The sequence below is a fragment of the Antechinus flavipes genome, chromosome 6 (assembly GCF_016432865.1).
Source record: "Antechinus flavipes isolate AdamAnt ecotype Samford, QLD, Australia chromosome 6, AdamAnt_v2, whole genome shotgun sequence".
Lineage (NCBI taxonomy): Eukaryota > Metazoa > Chordata > Mammalia > Dasyuromorphia > Dasyuridae > Antechinus > Antechinus flavipes.
Window position 1 is genome coordinate 128,240,485 of NC_067403.1, and position 21,100 is coordinate 128,261,584.

A 21,100-nucleotide genomic window follows, 5' to 3' on the forward strand; every position below is an offset into this window, starting at 1 on the left:
AGTTCTTGACAGTGACTCTCTCCTCCTGTTCACTGTGCCTCAAGTCTTCTCTCCAGAGGAGAAAATAAATTCTAGTTCCTATAGTTCTAAAAAGAGCTAGCTCAAGGCATATAAGTGACGCAGTGGATAGAGCATCATCCCTGAAGTCAGGAGGTTCAAATCTGACCTTGGACATTTAACACTTCCTGGCTATGTGACCCTAGGCAAGTCACTTAACCCCAATTGCCTCAGCAAGATAAATGAAAAATAGAAAAACCAATAAAACTAAAAAAAAGAGAGAGAAAGAGCTAACTCTTGGAACAACTTACACCTGGCGTTTCTCACTTGATTAAAGTAAAGAGAATTGAAAAGTCAAAGATTCAGGTTCATATTTTAGGTCTATCTGGGATTAGTGAGAGTTTTGAACATGTTCTTTACATGTCACCACATGTTCTTTACATGTCACCATGTCTCAGTAAAACTACTTCCTGAGTTATGATATGACCCCATAGTAAAATTTGTGATTTATTGAGCAAAAGATTAAATAAAAAGTGCTAATTATTGCTACACCCCTCACTAAATCTTAAGGAGGGAAGATGAAGGCACAACTCTGTTCCTTCCCATGCAGCACATTAGAAAATACTAAATGTATTTTTCAAGGAGGAAAGGCACATCCTCTACTGGTCTACTGGTGTTAACTAAATGGACTTGGACTTAGGAAGACCTGAATTCAAATCCAGCCTCAGACTCTATGTGAGTCATTTAACTAGCATTTGCCTCAGTTTCCTCATTTGTAATTTGGGGATAATAATAGTACCTACCTTCCAGAGTTGTGATGATAAAATGAGTCAATAATTGTAAAGCATTTAGCACAGTGCTGAACACATTATTATTTATTTGATTCTTCTAATTTGCTGGTACAAAAGGAAAACGAGTCCAAATTCAGACTCTCTCACTGACAAGACATTTGAATCACTCAATATCCCCAGGGAGTTCTAAAACTTTATAAAAATTATATGAGGATTGCATTAGTAAAAGAGAGTTTCCAAACTAGGAGTTTCCCATACCAGTTTAAATCACAGATTCAAACCAAAAAAAAAAAAAAAAAGAAGGGAAAACCCCTGCTGTCAACATCAGATAACTAAGCATTTTAGATATATTTTTAAAAGATATTATCCTTTTCTCTAGTTTATTAAGATACTAAGTATAACATTTTTATTAATACTTTGAATGTTTCCAAACAATTGTGATGTTATTGTTCCAATTTATGTTCTTATTCTATTTCATTTTTAATGGTTTTGATGCCATTTTTGTAATGAATACATGTTCATGCTATATCTGTAGCATGCAATTCTGGATTAATAAAAGCAATAAAAATGATAATAATATTTTATCTTCATATACTATACATATATATGTATATGCAGATAAAAAGATGTCATTTTTATTCTCATGATTAATAATGATATTGTGATTAATATCATTAATTATAAAAATAGCTAATATTTACCTATTGCAAAGTGCTTCACATATATTATCTCATTTATTCATATAATCTCTAGATGAGGTCCAGAAGGTAATTCATGGCTTTTATTTATTTATTTTTGTTGAGACGACTGGAGTTAAGTGATTTGCCCAGGGTCATACTGCTAGGAAGTGTTAAGTGTCTGAGGCCAGATTTGAACCCAGGTTCTCCTGACTTTAGGCCCGGTGCTCTATCCACTGTCCACCAAGCTGCCCCCTGGCTTTTATATTTATATTCTTTTGGATATTAAGATGTCTTTTCGAGGATTTCTGCCTTGTTCTAACTGGATGAAGTTGTTAGGTTACTGAACTGCAGTTACTACAACCATATTATCATCTGTAAATAAGATAGCACTGTGTCTGTGCTAGAAAGGAAGTTTAGACTCTGGTCATTTTCACTGAGTGTTCTACTCCAATGTACTCTTTGATTATTAGGTGATTAACCCATTATCCATTATTGAAAAGATCAAGGGACATTCTCCTTTAGTTGTACACTGTACTGAGGTTTAAATATAGAAAATTTTCATCTGCCAAAATAGAAAAATTCATTAAGAATTCCAGTTTCTCACAATTTGATACTTTTGGGGGGAAGGGGGAGGGGAAGGGAGGAAGGTTTCAAAAGTTTCAAAAGTCCTTTTACTGTAAGAAAGGGATCCTGGATTTTTCACAAACTAAACCTTTACTGTAAATATGCTCTATATCTCTCTTCATTTCTTTTTAAGAGTTGGGTAACTGCTTATTTGAAATACTGTGTTGTCTTTGGCTGCCCCTTTAAACAAGAGATTTAAGGAAGGTTGGATGTTTCAATATAGAAGCCCTAGATTCAAATTCTAGCTTTATCATTTTCTGGCTCCTCAATTATAAAAAGAATATAATAATATTCACTCTATAATGTCTCATGGGGCTTTATCTTTATAAGATCAAATGAGATAATATAGGTAAAGCACCATATAAACATTCAAATACTGTGTAAATATAAGCTATTTTACTGTTGAGATTTTACTGTTTATCAAATTACAATGTTCTCACTCTCCTTTTTTGGAGATCTTCCTTATTAGTGTCCTTTTGGAGCCAGGTCAGCTGTTCTGGGCTCTCACCAAATGTTCATGCTGCTGAAGCCACAGACAGATGAATCACTTGTTGGCAAATGGAATTAAGCTTTAGCCACCATGCCATTGGCAGTATCCCTGTCATTTTCCTGCTGCCACTTGAGTACTTTTGGCAGTATTTTTTAACATCATTTTTTAATATTTTATTTAATATTTATATTCACCACTGAACTGGCAGAAATATGAATGAATGAAGATATGAAGATAGGAAATCCTAAATCCACTTAACAAAAACTTTATTATTGTAGCATTTATTATAGGACATGGAACATATTATAGAACAGATATATATTATCAAGCTAAATCAAGATTTTAATGTGTGTGATGATTTTAGGTATAATGTTCCATTTCCCCTAAATTCAAGATAATTCCTATTAAACTTGATATTAGTAGTAGTAATTCATGGCAACTTGCATTTTTGCTAATTAGCATCCAAATATCAGTTAGTGGGATTTGTTGTAAAATCAAATGATCTCAGCTAAATTGGGTTGAGAGAGCATTTATCTCCTACAGGAACTGCAGTTAAAGAAAGAATAATAATTTTTTATTTGGATTATTTATTTACTTAATAAAGGCAAAAATCCATTTTTCCCTAAAATGAATACAACCTGATTGTACCCCAAATTTAAAGCTGGAAAGGATTACAAAGGCCATCTAGTCAACCTCTTTATTTTAAAGATGAGGAAACTGAAGTACAAGTATGATTTGTCTTCTGTAACATGAATACATGTCCGATAGATTCTCTGATTACATTCTCAGCTTTTCTTCACCAGACTGTTGCCTCACCATTAAGTGCTAAGACATAGAAATAGAAGTAATATGCTCTCCATCATATGGCTTAATATTTCCTAGTCCTAATTTTATATCCACCTCAAGGTATCTCACATAAAGTTAAACAAATTTGTTTTAATTTTAAAATGTATGGGACATATACATTTTAGGAATAGGGAAGAAATATTATATGGTAAAACAGTAAGTTAAAAAATTCCATGAAAATGAGGATGAATCAGTTTGCTTGACTTAAACATCTCTTATATGATTTATTTTTCCTGCTTGTTTTCATGTTGTCTCCTCCTTTAGACTGTGAATCCCTTGAGAACAGGGACTGTTTTATTTCACTTTATATCCCTTTTGTTTAGTAAAGTCCCCTGCATGTGGTAGGTACTTAATAAATGCTTATTGACTTGATAAGTCAATAAGTGCCTACTGTTTTAAGAACTGTGTTAGGTGCATATATTGAGTGCCTGCTATGTCTAAGAATTGTGCTAAAATTGTGTTAAAGCTACCAAAAAGTTTTCTGACACAATTATTTCCTTCAAGTACTTTTTATAATTAAAGAAATCAGACATAAAGACTTCTGAAATTCAACAAATGTAAAAGACAATTCAGTAAATATAAAAGACAATTGGCAAGTCAAATTTAATATAAGATGCCATGAGGCAGTGAATTCTGAAGAATGATTTGGCCAGTTTTAACTTTAGAAGATTAATAACAAGGAATAATAGCAATCTTTCCAGAATGGAGATGGTAGCTACAAATATGGAATGAAAGAGAAATTTATTGTGAGAAAATGCTAGGAAATAATAATGATGGGGAGAAATCAGTAAAATCAGAAAAAAAAAATCAACTAGGTAGCTAGACAATCAGGGAGACCTGACTTCAAATCTTGCCTCAAATATTTATATCCTCTGTAACTATGAGCAAAACATTGAAACTCTATCTGTCTTGATTTCCTCAAATGCCTTTTTTTTTTTTTTGGTAGTGGGGGGGGGGGGCAGCAATTGGAATTAAGTAACCTACCCAGGGTCATATATTAAGTGTCTGAGACTAGATTTGAACTCAGGTCCTCTTAACTCCAGGGCTAGTGCTCTCTTGACTATACTCCCTAGTTGCCCCAATTTGAAAGAAGGAAGGAGGGAAAAATCAAATAGCATTGTAAAGTCCTTTGTGTTGTCAGCCACATCTGACATTTCATGGACCATCACAAGCTAATATTATCCATGGGTGTTTTTTTGGACAAAGATACTGTTTGCATTTCTTCAGTGAACTAAAGAAAAGAAAAGTTAAATGCTGATAAATCTCTGAAGATGGATTTAAACTTAGGTCCTCCTGACTCCAGGCCCGGCCCTATATCTTCCAAGCCACCTAAGCTGCCTCCATAAAGTTTTTACAAACTTTAAAAAAACTATGTGAATGTTAGCTAGGTACTAGCTAACAAAAGAGTACCTATTTTGAAAGAGTGGTGTTTGGTTATATTTGAAAAATAACATGCACCATAGAAATTCAGAAAAGGGGGAGTAATTTCTCCACTAATAATACAATATGGCTTCAGGAATATGTATCTTTGTTTTTACAAAAAGCAATATCAGATAGCTGTTGTCCTTAATTGTAAACTTAGATATCTTTTTTTCTGGACTTTTTTTTTTATGAAACCTGGGATTCCATTGGTATAGAGAATTTCCAATGAGGAAAGTTTCTCTAAGATGCAGATCAGCATCTTATCTGTAACATAATTTTAGAAAGTTTCCTAGGGACACTAGGGACACTTCTTATTATCTAGGAAGGATTTGCCAAAAAGAATTGGTTTTGTGTTGTGTCGATATTAATATTAAAATAAATTAATAAATTATTTTGTTGTAGTAAGAAGAACTGAAGCATTGTGGTATAGTGGATCTGGTATCTGACACTGTTATCATAACTAGGATAACCTGAGTGCCATCTCTGACCTATGGTGACTGTATCTATGAGCGAATCACTTAAACATCCAAGCAACATTCTACAATTAATGAGTTGCAGAGAAGGCTCTGTTCTGTTTTGGAAGAGAGTCCTTCCTTTTTAGGAGTTCTCTATATCAAACAGAGGTCTACGTAGAAAGTCACAGGTACTTGGTTTTAAAACACAATTATATGACATAGTTTCTAACAATAACAGTTATACATGTTGCCCTAATCATATTGTATTACTGGTATAGAAATTATAGTTATACCTTCTACTTTGTAACTTTCTCTATCATAGTTTCAATATATTGCAGGTTGGCATAAGAAATTAAATTAAATGGAAATTTTTTGAGAGTTGTAGTGGAAACCACAGATGACACACAAAAATCAATAGATGACATAGCAAAAAAGTTTAGAAACTTGGAAATGCAGAATTTTGCAATAAGATTACTGTAAATACCCCATGAGAAAAAAAAAAATCAGACTTCTTCTCTGGTATGAAGGGAGAGCCAAAAAATTTTAGCAAATTTTTCAAATCACAGGAGTGTTATGCCTCTAACCCTCCATGATGTGAAAGGGATAACTATATTTAAATATAAAAGACACTTGAAAGAGTGTTTAAACTGTAAATCTCTCTCTCTCTCTCTCTCTCTCTCTCTCTCTCTCTCTCTCTCTCTCTTTTTCTCTCTTTCTTTCTTACTTGTTGTAAATATATACAATTAAGCTCAGAGTTGTTCATGAACATGTGTGACTTAATAGCACAATATCCCTGCTCCCCTGTGTTTTCTTTCTTAAAAAAAAAAAAAAAAAAAAAAAAAAAAGAAATTTAATGATTGAGCAATTTCTTTGCATAGCCTTTCAAAGAGAAAACAAAGGTAAAGTGTGTATTTTTGAACTTTGAAATTCTCTGTTTTTTTCCTTATAACACACATTTTATCTAGTGTTTTCTGCTGATGGGAAAGGAGTGTCACAGTTCCAATTGAAGGCTGTGGGATGGCTACTAAATGGGAGTAGGTATCCCTAGTGCCAGAAGTCCTCCATGATACTGCTATAAGATTTTGTATTGCCTGTAGTCTTTTCTTCTCATTTGGATCTATACTTATCCTTTTAGCTCGTAAGCAAGAGATTATCAAAGTCACTGAGCAACTTATTGAAGCTATAAACAATGGAGACTTTGAAGCTTACACGTGAGTATTTATTTTTCTTTCATGAATACATAGCATTTGTTCCATTCTTAATTATGAATGTTTAAGCAAGAGGTCTTGGCTTGGCTATATAGCTTGGCTATAAAATTCTCATTTAAGTCTTTATTCTAATACACACACACACACACACACACATAATTCTAATATGTTTCATTTTTATGTTAGAAATAGAACATCTTTCCTCAAGCCAAAGGCTAGTGCTTTGACTAAATTTCCTTAATTAAAGGAATCATTTTTAGGACACCCTGGATTCTGTTTGGCATATGGAACTCTTAATGGGTAAATTCCTTTGACCAATGAAAACACATGACTGTTTGGCAATTTACTCTCTTGAAAAGTTGGGGTACAAAAAGGTTTAAATAACTTCCTCAGAGACCCATGGCTAGTATGAGTCAAAGATGTGATTCAGACCCAAGACTCTGGGATGTCAAAGCAATCTTTTTGGAATAGGACCTAGCAACACATATTTGGAAGGCTGACTTTGAAGTAAAAGAACAGCAAACAAACAAAAGTAAGAGAGGAAATGAGGAAAAAAGAAGAAAAGTGAGGAGAAAATGGAAAGAGGAGATAGGAGAGGACGGAACAGAAAAGGAGAGACAGAAGGACAGGACAGGATAAGAGAAACAGAAGAAGAGAAAAAGGGAAGTCAAAAAAGGAAAGGAGTAGGTGTGAGAGGACAGACCTAGATAAGACAAGAGAAGAGGAGAGGAGAGGACGAGAGATAGGAGGAGAAGACATAAGAAAAAAGGAGAAATTAGGAGCATAGGGGATGTAGAAGGAAGGAGAGGACAGGAAAGACAGGAGTAGAGGAAGGGAGAAAAGAGGAAAGAATCCCCCCTCTTAATTATTAGAGATCATCATACCCTTTAAACATTTACTATGAAAACAAGGATCCACAGTCTTCCCATTTCAACAGCATTATTTCTTTGTAGAGGATTTGTTGAACCAAGGGAGCTATAAAGGTCTAAGAAGAAGTAAGAATTGGACATTTTAAATTTATGATATAGTAATCCCCTGTGGATCTCAAGTGACAACTTAAAAAAAAAAAAAAGATACTATAGACTTTTTTTATTTAACAGTCCCTAAAAGCAAATAAAAAATGTGACATATAAGCCAACAAAGAGCTAGCTGTTAGGTGGCACAGTGGATAGAGAACCAAGCCTAGATCAGGAATACTTCAGTTCAGTTATAGTCTCAGACACTTACTAGGTAGATGATCCTGGACAAATCACTTAATCCTGTTTGCCTTAGTTTCCTTACATGTGAAATGAGCTGAAAAAGGAAATGGCAAGCCATTCTAGTATCTGCCAAGAAAACCTCAAATAGGATCATGCAGAGCTGAGCTCAACTGAAAAAAATAATTGTACAACATAAGCCAAAAAATCCTCATATAAGGGTTATACATTATACAGTCAATTTCTTAGTTGTCTTAGCCTATCACTATGGGCTGAAACTGTAAAAGTTCATGAATATAATTCAAGGTCACTTATTGTTCATAGGATCACCTCCACAAGATTAGCATTTGCCCTAATGGATGCATCTTGAATGTTTTGAGGTACTTTAAAAATAAGTTCACTTTTATGTGGAATATTTGAATTTATTTTGGAAATTTGACTTCATTGAGGAAATTTAGTTAAAGACAATTTTCTCAAAAGAATTTTTTAGGTTTTTAAACTCTCATTATCCCAGACAATACTCTAAAACTAGCATTGGACAGACTGACAAATTGTCTGCCAAACTTTTATTATCCTTTTTATTTTAAATTGTCCTTTTTATTTTAAATTGTCCACAAACATCCAAAATGAAGCAAAAAAATCAGTTATACACTCTGGATCTAAAATTTTAAAAATCACTGTCTGTGATCAAGTCAGCAATACAAATATTTAATATATTATTCATGCAATGTAGCAGTGAATTCACCTCATTTCTATTGTTTCTCTGGTCATTCATGGAGATCTGCAACCTGGAGTAAGCTTTCAATTAAAAGCTTTCTGTAGCTTTGTTTATGGTTGTGTTGTGTGTGTCTGTATATATGTATCTCTTTTAAATCATTGGAAGCTCTGTGTTTCGAAGATGTGCTTTCTATATAAGTACATTGGAGAATTTCTCATGACAAGGTCACAAATCCATAGCTTAGTGGATTCCGACAAAGTTATCCTAAGTATGTACAAACGTATTGGCACACTATGATATGCCAATAATGATTTGTAATATACTTTTAAAAATTATTTTCTAAAACACACAGATGTATATATCAACATGTTTTTTTTTTAATATAGTAATGAACATAGATCCATTAAGGCCTAACAGCTCTGAGAAGAATGTCTTCCTCATACAGTGTACAATTAAGTATTCAATAGTTCACTGATGAGGATAACTAGAAGTTATTATTTCTAGGACGATTAATAGTTGCTAGCAATAAAAACTCCCTTTTTACCATAGAAATACTGTTCTTTCTAGGTCTTATCATTTTGTTCTTAATAAAGGCATGTTATACATTTGCCTTTGAACTTAAAAATATTTGCCTACCAGGCAGGCTAGGGAAAAGCATAAGTTCTCTATTGAAAAAATATTCGGAAAATCAAAGTCAGGCTTCTATGCTATGATTGGTATCCTGTATAGATCATTTTTGAACTCACATTTTATCTAACAGATGAGAAAATATTGCCTCCAAAAGAGAAAGAACAAAAAGGTTTTGCAGAGAGATCCCACTCTGGAACCTAAAGCACACTTGATTAAATTAGTGAAAATCCTTCTGTTCCTTCAACTCATTATCCACTCAGTGACTCTACAGGCTTTCTCTAGATAGTTATATTGTATCAGTCACTAATAATAGTGAATCTTGGATTAACCAAAATTAAATAGAGACATTTCAGACTTTTCTTAGATATAATTTTGAGTCTATAATAATAATTCCACAGATACTATCATTGTTCAAAGAGCTACTTCCAATAAAGAAGTCACTTGTATTGTGCCCGAACTAGTTCTCTGGAGGATCTCTGTACCAGCCCGAGTCCTTGGTCTTAAAAGAGGAGTGAAAAGTCAGGACACACGTGGATGGTCAAACATAGAGTCCATTTATTCCAAATTCCCTCAGCCTTATATACTCCTTTATATAACTATAGCAAGCTGCCCATGCACTAACTATATACTATGCATGCAAAACCACATAACCAACTTGCTATTGTTTGTAAAGATTTCTTTGCCACCTGGTGTCACTCTGCTTTAATCACAACACAGGTTGTCACCACCCCCTGACTTCTCAGGAAGACCAAGAGCCTTTAGGGAAGATGGAAAGCTGAATCAGACATTGTAGGCAGGTTCCCTCTGGGCTGAAGGGTCTTATACCTCACTCAAAGTTCCCCCACTATCTGTGGTCCTCTATACATGTGTTCCCTGAAGTATATGGGAGTGTGGCTGGGGGAATAAGAGATTCACACAGTATTTATGGTATGCTTTAAGGAAGTACTTTAGAGAACTGGCTGGTTGAGGAACCAGAATGAATGTATGTGATACAACAGACTAATATTAAGCTCTTTGCGGGCTATTTTTATTTTTTCCTACAGAAAAATATGTGACCCAGGTCTCACTGCCTTTGAACCTGAAGCTTTGGGTAATTTAGTGGAAGGAATGGACTTTCATCGATTCTACTTTGAAAATGGTACATTTCTTCCTTTTTAAAAAATTACATGACTTTTCCAGGTTCTTCCCAGCTTTTTCCTAAATAAAATCCTCTTTCTGGTTATAAGTGAAATAGGATTTTTTTTTCCTTCTAGGGCAGTTTTATGCATTATGGGAATGTGTCTTTATTGAAATAAGAAATTAATGATAGTTACATAAATTCTCACTATAAAACATCTATTTTAATAATAAGTGCAATATTATGAAATCTATCCAAAATTATGAAATCTAAATCAGTATTAAAGTTACCTTTCATCACATCCTTTTATTATGTGAAACCTAATGAATATATGCATAAATGTATGGACTGTTGTTTATTTGTTTGTTTTTTAGTTCTTGGTGAGCAGTTGCTTGCTAAAGGAATTGAACATGTTTTCTCCAATCTTTGAAGTGATGAAAAAATCTTTGAAAGCATGCTATTTATATTCTCAATATAGGATAGATGGTAATGATTAATACCATGATAACATGTTAACTTTGCAAGAAGTTCAGTAATTTTGGAAGAACTGCACAAAGGAAATACAATCTAGAGATGATTTACTAATAATCCACATTCAAACAAAAGCAAGGCTTACATTGACCTTGACAGGGTCTTCTTCTTGAGCAAAGGAAAATTATTAAAGAACAAAAAAGTTCATGCTAGATATAAGAATTAACTTTTGCCTAGGATCTTCTTATACCTTCTAGAAAAGTTTACTTAAATCAAAGTTCTCTTCCCATTAGATTGTAAGCCTCTTGTGAGAAGGAATTAATTATCTTTTGCCTCTTTTTACATCCCAGCACTTAGAACAGTGCTTGCCACAAATGCTTAATAAATATTGGCTCATAAATTGAATGATTTGTTTGTGTGTTGTGCTCCACTTTAGCATTCTGCTAAAGCCTATGGACCCCTTCTCAGAAGGATATTTTTAAATAATTGAATAAGAAGCTAAATTTAATTAGAGATTGTTTTTTTAAAAAGATGCTTTTTCTTTCCATTCAAGTTCAAGGGCCCCTCGAATCCATTCCCACACTCACACCTAAAATTTATCCACTTAGGAGTCTAAAAACTCTAGGTTAAGAAGTCTTGCCCTAGATTCTAGAAACTCATTCTATTCATTCCTATCTCCCAGCCTCTGGAGGTCACATTTTTAAAAATGCCTTCTAGAGCTAAATTCATGATCCTGTGATTATTTTGTTGTCATATGTGTTACTCTGATGCTAAAAATGCTTCATACAGGAAATCAAAGCTTTTGACAATGGCATTTTGGTGACATAAAGAACAAAGTTTTTGTCATCAATTTCTTAAATAGAGTTCTGACCAAAATTATCATGTTAGTATAATTTTATATATATAGAAATATAAAAGATATAAATTGTGTTTATATGTTTCATTCTGTATCCAGACACAATCAGTTCTTTTTTCTAGGGATAGAAAGCATTTTTCATCATAAATCCTTCAGAATAGTCTTGGATCATTGTATTGGTAAGGATAGCAAAGTCATTCACAGCTGATCATCTCATATTACTATTACATTATACATTTGTTTGAGTTCATGGAGAACTTTTCAGGTTTTTCTGAAAGTATCCTGCTCATCATTTCTTATGGAACAAAAATAGTCCATCATAATCACATACCACAATTTATTTGGCCTTTCCCCAACTGCTATAAATATTTTTGTGCATATAGAAAGGATCTCCCATTCTTATTGAGGAGATACAATGCAAACTGCTATATACAGAATAGGAATTATATACAGTGTAAATGAGAAGTAATCTCAGAGGAAAACCACTGATTTGGGAGAGAAGGGTAATCATCCCAATGGCGGTAACTAATATGTTGAATGGAAGAATCTACTTCCAACAAATATTTTCATAGGCCAAAACAGTGAGTTGATTTTTTAATTAGATCAAATTTAATAGTGTGCTATACTTCAGTTTAAAAAAAAAATGCACATTAAAGAGAGGGTGATGGATTTGAGTGAAAATTGAATGAAAAGGTCCTGGGTATTTTAGAAGGCTCCAAATCCAGTATGATTTAGTGGTGTGGCCTGGAAATCAAGAAAAAAGTAATGCAATCTCAGGCTGTGCTAATTGAAGCTTGGTATTTAGAAGGAAAATTATTATAATCCAACTAGACTCTGCTCTGATCTGACTCCGTTCATAGTCTTTTGTTCAAATCTGGGTGGTACATTTTAGTAAACACATTGGTAAGCTTGAGTGTGTCCAGAAGATGGTAACCAGCATATTGAAGACTCAAAAACATGCTGTAACCATGGAAAGCACTGAGTATGGGATGGATCACCAAGTCAATTAACAAGCATCAGAATAAACTGCTTTAAGTGGTTATCAGCCAAGCACTATAGGACATTAAAATTATGGAATATCCCTGCCTTATCCTATAGATGTATTTTACTAATAAATAAAAAGTAAAGAAGAAAGATAACTTTCTGGAAGATCACAGGATATCCTGCTATCCGCTTTAGCATGTTCTGCATTTCCTACATAGGCTAGTGACAATCACTGTACACCTGCATTCAGGAGCCACTTTGCTTTCTATAATTTGTTTTATCACTTCTTTTTTCTCATTAGTCCCTAATGGAGAAAGAAAAAATATGTCACTAAAAACATCTCTCTATCTTTTAGCTCCTTCATGTGAGGACAAAAGGTTATATTTATTTTTCTTCCTGGAATTTGATAATGTAGGAAAAAATTCAAAAAGCATACAAAAAATCAAACTTTATTTTTAAAAAATGATCCTCCAAAAAGAACTAATTGCTGAGTTTACAAATTCAGGAATCCCAGAAAGGACTTCCTATGGTTGAAATATGTACTGATGTCATATATTGATATATAAACTGTGGTGACTATTGATCTTTGTTCTGGTCTTTTCCTTTTGTTCTCCTGTAGCTTTGTCCAAAAGCAATAAGCCAGTCCATACCATCATCTTGAACCCCCATGTTCATCTGGTAGGTGACGATGCTGCCTGCATAGCATACATCAGGCTCACACAATATATGGATGGCAGTGGGATGCCAAAGACTATGCAGTCAGAAGAGACACGAGTCTGGCACCGTCGTGATGGAAAGTGGCAAAATGTTCATTTTCACCGATCGGGTTCGCCAACAGTTCCCATCAAGTAAATATTTCCAGGCTGTCAGCTACTTTGATAATATATCTGTGGTCAGCTCTCCATAATCTTCCATTGTTTATAGCATGGCATATATTATATAATGCTGGAAGTGTTTTTGTTTTTTTGATTTTTAATTCCTGGAAGCATAAAGGGTCTCACAACTCCCTGGAAAACTCAGTCAGTTCACTTATGAACTGAAACTTGGTATAGCAACACTGAGTAGTAGGACAGAATAGGACCTTGAGGCTGCCCTAACAAACTGAAGATACAATAGAATTAGCCAAGTTTTTCACTCTTATGCTGTCATAGCTGACATACAAAGTTTGGGTGTGGAAGGAAAGAAAAGGGAGTCTCTTTAATGACCACAGGAAACGTGGAGATCATTTTGTAGCTAGTTTAAAAAAAAAAAAGGAACCCCAGGAGCAAGGGGGATTCGGGGATTGAGTTCTGCTAGATTGGAAGAAAGTCTTAGAAATCAGCATTGATGTGACTGTAGGAAATAGAGGTTTTCCCATGTTCAGTTCCATGCACACTTTTACTCCAAATCCCAAGTCTGATCAATGAACTACTAAATAGGAATTTATAAATGGGGAAAAGGAAGAAGGAAGGAAGGAGGGAAGGAAGGAAGAAGAGAAGGAAGGAAAGAAAGAAGGAAGTAAAGAAGGAAGGAAGGAAGGAAGGAAGGAAGGAAGGAAGGAAGGAAGGAAGGAAGGAAGGAAGGAAAGAAGGAAGGAAGGAAGGAAGGAAGGAAGGAAGGAAGGAAGGAAGGAAGGAAGAAAGAAAGGAAGGGAAGGAGAGAGGGAGAAGGAAGGGAGAGAGGAAGGAAGGAAGGGAGAGAGGAATGAAGGAAGGAATGAAGGAAGGAATAGGAAAAAAAAAAGAAAAGAAAGAAAGAGTGCTGAATTTGAACCAGAGAAATGAAGTTCAAAAAAGGTTATCTGAGTTACTACCTGTGTAATCTTAGCCAAGTCACTTATCCTCCATGAGCCCTCTTTTCCTTGCCTTTAAAACTGAGAGAGGTTTTATACTAGAATATGTCTAAGGTATATTAACCTATAGATATATCTAGTACTATAATATTTGTCATGGGTATTTGGAGTCATAGAAGCCAAGATTCCTCTTCTAAGAAATATCAGAAGATATTAAGTGCTAAGTGAGGTAAGTCAGGAAACTTCCAAAGAAGAGAGAGTCCCCAGAGAAGGTTTCATGGTTCTTGAGGTGAACTTCAAAGGATAGATATAATCTGAAAACAAAAAGAGGTAAGTGAAGCATTTCAGCCTTGAAAAGTAGCATAAACAAAGTTATAAGTGGATATAATGCATGGTGAGTTTGCAAAAACCCCAAAAGTCCAATGCAGAGATAGAAATAAGGATAATTTTTAAAGGATTAAAGAAGATGATTAAAATGAAATAATTATTACATGATCTCATTATTGAACGCATATAATAGAGCAGCTAAAAAAGTTTAGAGAACCAATGATGGCACTCAAAATCAGCCTGAATCTATTATGTATTTACCTCTAAGCAGAGAGGAGATGGCAGGCAGAGTGTAGCAAGAAGTTCTTCATTCCACTGCCAATAATCTTATCTATTATTATCTATCTTATTATTTATCCCGAATAGCATATCTCAATGACTTACTGGCAAACCATGATAAATTCCCAAAGAACATCCCATTAGAATAAAGGATTTACTAATCATTTGAGAGCTTAGTAGGGTTACAAATTTAAAGAGACACAATACTATCTAATAGGCAAAAATAAAATTTTTATGAAAGAATTTATGCTTAAAAGATTCTATGTGGTTTAAGACAGAAAGCCTCTTAAATGGGTAAGATTGTATTTAAGATGGGAAAGAGAATGTCTTAAGAAGCACCTTTTTCATCAAAATTGCTGAGACATACCTGGAAGTCGTACCTATGGTTCTCATGGCTCCTGATATGGTGTGATTGGAGTTGATTGATGACCAGCTACACTATGAGTAATGTGTGGTCATGCAAGATGATTGAATTTGAAGCTCAGAGACCAAGGTTTGAATCAGCCCTTGTGACTTGACCTTGGATAAATCACTCACTTCTTCTTTCTTGATCTCTTTCCTCATTCATAAACTAGGATTGAACAATATGACCTCTTACAGCTTTAACCCTTATTCTCTTATAAAGATATTTTTCCCTGCATTACTTCCAATAAAGAATATATAGGGCCCTTCAAAAATACCACAAACCATGGCAGATTTGCCTGAGTTCTTAAAAGGAGCATCTAGCTTGTGAAATTTACTTTAATGTTACCATGAGACACTAAGAAGGAACCATCTTCATTGTAAACTTGGGTCACAGTGTAATCTAAACTTCTGTTCTGGATTATAATTAGACAATTCTCAACTAACTGTACCAATAAAAGAACATAGGGTGAAACTAAGAGAGTGGGGGAAAAAAAAAAAAAGAAATCATCCAAAATTTAAAATTAGGCTTTAGAAAGTATTAATTTCAGAATACTCTTCAAATTAACCTAAAAAAACTTGTATTCAGTAGTCCTTTGTGCCAGGGACTGTGCTAGGAACCAGGAATTACCAGGGCAAAAAAAGTTAAAAGTCTATGACCTCAAAAAGTTGGCATTTTATATTCTTCTTTACTGGCTTTCTGATGCTTTGTCTAGGTTAATTTTTCAAGATGGCTTCTTTATATAATTCCATACATTAAAGAGGAGGCCCAGTGATGTTAGGCCTCATAATCATAGGATTAAAGACAGTTTGTGGATGTCTATAGAGAAAAAAATCCTAAAGGATAATTAAACATTCACTAGAATGAAATTCGTGACAGTCATTTTACTCTGTTAGACTCATTTGCTTTTGAAATGTGAGTAAGTTTCAAATTTTTGCAGGGAGATCCATTGCTACATAAATGACCATCTGATGTGTATCTAACATAGTAGAATAATCTTTATAGGAAAACATAGCCTTAGCTCAGTGTGAGACAGGACCTCTCATGAAGTTTTTGAAAATCCCTTGTTTTTTCCACTCCTGAGAACATGATTTTGTGTTCATGTCAAATTGTTGCCTTGGTAAACAGAGAAAGGTATTTTTCTCGGACTTTCCTGGAAGGACTTACAACTTTTGACCAAAAGAATGCATCAGTTACACATATGTGGGATGTCTCCTTACTCATTTATTTGGTTGAGGAAATGCCTTTCTTTAAAAAAAGAAAAAAAATTTTCTATCTGCTCTGTAATTTAGGTCTTTTTGAATAGAATGATAATCACACCCGATTTCTCATTTAATATCTTCTCTGTTTAACATTATCAATTTTTCTTTATAACATCAGGTTATATAGAGTCTCACTTTCACCCCTTTCCCCCCACTTGCGTATATCATCTCCTACAGTAAAAGTTAAAATGCCTTAGTCTCCTCTATGGCATAGTAAGTAACAGGATTTTGATAAACAACAATATAATTTGTTTTTCCCCCTTTTTCCTTTCAGCTAAAAATGAACAATGCCACTTCTGCATTCTCTGTTTTCAAGGCACCTGGATGGTAACCACCCAGGTGGGCCTGTGTTCCTCTTCATGCATGTTTCCAAATGCATGAAGCTGTGATGGTCATATCTGTAACAATGCATTTGTAATGCATCATTTTGTCATGATATTCCATCTCAATGTTTTGTTTGCCCTCTATTGAAGGAGATGTTCCATGCAAATTAAAACCAATGTCAGCAAACAAGGGGAGGGAAGGTGAGGGAAGAGAGAGAAAACACCACAACCACATGATCCAAGCAAACAGCAAGCATCATTTTTCTGTTTATGCCAATTTCTAAAAGCCTTCAGGGTTGTCATTCTCGAAATGATAGTTTGTAAAAGAAATATTCATCAAAAAAAAAAAAACTATGCCATATCTATCTATTTCAGTTTAAGAAAAATTAAAAGCAAAAAATTCAATTTTCTATTGTGGTCATCATTGAAATGAATGTTATTTTTGTCAGTGGCTTTGAATTGTGACAATATATGGACAAAATCAGTGATGAATGTGGAAACAAAAATGTGCTGGCTGAGTATCATTCCAAGCCATCTTAGTTCTTGATCAAGCTGTGTAAACTGGAAAAGCTCAACTCACTGACTTGATCTTTCTAGGAAATGCTTCTCTTCTTCTGCTTAATCAGCTTTGTTTGTTGCTTCTTCCTCAAGTCTGTACCCTTCGATCTCATTTCCTCTAGGCTAAGAATTTGTAGTTAGTGAGAAAAAATCTAAAGGCACCATGAGGGAAAAATAGGGATTTAATGAAAGAGAGAAAATGCAGACAGCTTTTGAGTACTTTCAGGGTGTACAGAATTTTATTAAAGAATCTTAGATTTTTTAACAGTAGTTATACTTTGGATTGGGCTTAGATGTTCTAAATCTTTTAGAAAAAAATTACATATACTCACATGTGTATGTGTGTATATGTGTGTGTGTGTGTATGTGTGTGTGTGTGTGTGTGGTGTGTGTGTGTGTGTGTGTATATATATATATATATGTATGTATATATATATATATATATTCTTTTAAAAAGCTAAAAATGAAGATTTAAGCTCCTGTTTGAATGACTCAATTTCTTACTCTTCTGGATAATCATCACAATCATACCAGGACCTCTAAGAGTTTAGCACAATCACTGTGTCAACCTGGGCTCTCCTTGTACCCTATTGGGTGTGAATGGCAGGGACCATACTTTCTCTAACATCATTAGTTATTTTTCTATGACTATGAAGTTCTAGAAAATAAGCAGGGAAATGCATTCTGTATTGATATAGATCCTACAGCCTGTTCTTTGTAATTTGATTTCCTCTATCTTCTCTCCTTCCTTCTAGTTCCTAAAAGTAGTTAGAATTTTTCAGTCTAAACAAAGAAAAGGAGGGGGCAGATGATGGCAGGTGAGCTCTATGAGTGGACTGAGAAGGGAGCAGAGTATCACTTCTGGTTTTTCTTCTTTGCCTCCCTTCTGCAGAGCTTTTCTTCTTTCCTGTGATGCTATATAGTGCATGCTATCTTCATTGTCCTTTTTTAATAGCAGTTCACAAACCTCTAAAACCCGTTTTTAAAAGTGAAAGGGAAAATTTCCTGATTTGTATCATTTCCCTTCTGTGTCAGTTATTAATCCAAGCAATCTTTTATGTCCTTAGATGTTGTGGATGTGGGATAAATAGATTGAAGCTTTTCTGATCATTATTATATAACTTTAAATGATATATATTTAAAATACACATATACATTAAATGTATTGAGCCATGTTAACCTGCCAATAAGATCTGTGAAAAAAAATAGCGGCCTCCTTTTTTCCTCTTTTAAATTCCTGTCACATTTTTGGTGAAATGGTTGTAAGTAGCATCAGTGTATTTTAAAACATGTGTAGAATGGTGGGTTTGTTTGGGGTTTTTTTTAATACTTTAACATAGCATGTGATGTTGAAATATTACTATAGCTCAAGTATGTCTTCCACACCAAGATGTGAAGAAATTGTGATTTGTTCTTTCCAACACAATCAAATTATATATGTATTTCCTGTTATTTTGAAATACTGCAGTTTACCATGGGACACTGTGTATATTTCTTGCCATAATGGTAAATGATTGATATATTTAAGAATTAATAAATTTGTGATTTCTGCTGACACTATGCCTGGCCATCATTATTTTTCAGGAAAGGATAATGGCATAATTAGGGGAAGAATTTCCTAGGACGGGGTAATCAAGATTTTTAGCAACAACAAAATGTAATATAATGTAATTCAAGGAAATTTAACATATTACTTGTTATATTATTTATAATTATTTAAGTTTAAGGCACTATTAAATAATTCTTAGCAATTAGTGAATAAGTATTGATTAAGTGCCTACTATATGCCAAGCACTGTACTAAGTGATAGGGATACAAAGAAAGGCAAAAGACAATCTCTTGGACTATTATCACGAATTCTGAAGATGTTTGAAAACCACAAATTGGGACTCAACATACTGGGGAAATTAGCACTTAATTCACAAAGCATTTATTAGGTGTCTACTATGTATCAGGCCCTGGAAATACAAGAATTCTTGCTCTAAGTGGAACAGGGAAAGACTTAACCGAAGACAGTATTAGCAAAGGCCTCATGTAGGAGGTAGAACTTTAGCTGAGCCTTGACAGAGTACAAGTCAATTTTCCCTATAAAATTGGGATGGAATAGTTGAATTGAATGTTATTTTTGTAGCTATTAATGCATCAGTACATAGTATTAATGAAGTGTTAAATACTGCTTATTCAAGTGGCCTAGTATCTGCATACACAGTAAGCCTGAAGAATTTCTTCTTAGCAAAAAAATAAAAGGGGGAGGCAGTTAAAATTTCTAAATTGTATGGAACTATTTCTCTAGGAGGTAAATAGCTAGCATCTGTGGTGTAAGTTTGTTGTATTCTATAAATAAGGATTGGGGACTGGACCTGTGATTTCATTTGATTAGAGAACTCCTGAGTGAAAAAACTCCATATATCAATACAGATCATTCTTATAGTCTTAGATGATGGGTCTTAACCTGAGGTTTGTGAATTTTGAAAAGATAGATGGATAGATATATATATATAGAGAGAGAGAGAGAGACAAAGACAGAAAGAGAAATATTTCAATATAATTGGCTTTTGTAAAACCAGATATTTTATTTTATGCATTTAAAAACATTATGGAAGGAAGAAAAAAAGAAGTTACATAATAACTTTATTACATATTTTAAAGGAATAGCAAATGTACCTAATAGATTTTCAGTTTCATATGTAATCACCTTTTATTCTACAATCTTATAAAAATTGTTTTTAATTTCTTAAGATCAGAATAAATTTTTTTTTAATTATCCTGATTGCGGGGATAAGGGTTGAAGTCATCAGATCCATTAGACTTCATCAGACTGCCAAAGGTATCCGTGATTCTCTGTCTTAGATCACTAAAAGGATAAGTGACTTGCTCAGGATTACATAATTACTGTGTGTCAGAGGTAAAACCTGAGCCCAAGTCCCTCTAGCTCTGAGACCTGCTCTCTATCAACTCTTCAACATTGTTTCATTTTCTATTTTCTAACTGGAAATTATTTGTATTGTTTTTGGTTTTTTTCCCCAAAATCATTTCCTACCCTCTCTTCCTCAAGCTGTGTTACCATTTAGCACTTAGCTCAAGTCAGCTATCTAATGACCTCCTAAACTCTGTGTCATAATTCTGATGCTCCAAGTTTCCCTTATTGAAATTAAATCCCAGTCCAGTCCTTATTTCTTTCAGGTTTGTGTCTGACTCCAGAGGAAACATTTTATGAAATATATTGCCATGATGTACTTATGACTAGTATTTTTTTTTATGACTAGTCCCAGGAGCAAAAAGCCAAAAACTCAATTTTGTGTCTAATCAGATTAACAATATCCTCCATAATTAAGAATTGGCCATCCACCTAGGTCAGACTCTAAACCCCAGGAGTTTTGTTCAGAGGTTTGAACTTCAGAACATTAGTTTATTGTTTATCTTGAAAGGTTCTTTGGCTACAAAAGGAATTTGTTTTGCCCCTTGGCTCCAATTACTGTATAAGGACATGCTCTGAGAAATTGGTATTACAATGGCAACTTTGTCCTGGAAACTAGCTTCTCAGTAGGGTTGGTAACCTGCCTACGCCACCCCAGAGCTATAGGATCCATTTGGTGCCTTGCTCAGAAAACCAAAATGCTAAAGGTCCACTCCAAACCTAGATCAGTCTAGATTTCTCTTGTGGGAAAATAGAATGCACAGCTTCCTGTTTC

General features: G+C 34.1%; 1 protein-coding gene across 5 annotated transcripts in view; it reads left to right on the forward strand.

Annotated features, from left to right (window-relative positions):
* Positions 1-17,678, forward strand: part of CAMK2D (calcium/calmodulin dependent protein kinase II delta) — a 422,764-nt gene extending 405,086 nt beyond the window's left edge. For 4 of the 5 annotated variants that reach the window (XM_051965936.1, XM_051965935.1, XM_051965937.1 and 1 more), the window contains 3 exons: positions 6,441-6,516; positions 10,101-10,195; positions 13,105-17,678. In XM_051965936.1, the coding sequence (XP_051821896.1) occupies positions 6,441-6,516; positions 10,101-10,195; positions 13,105-13,337 (404 nt within the window). In that variant the 3' untranslated portion in view covers positions 13,338-17,678. The remainder of the gene's footprint in view (positions 1-6,440; positions 6,517-10,100; positions 10,196-13,104) is intronic. The other variant, XM_051965934.1, reaches the window with a different exon arrangement.
* Positions 17,679-21,100: the final 3,422 nt, after the last annotated feature.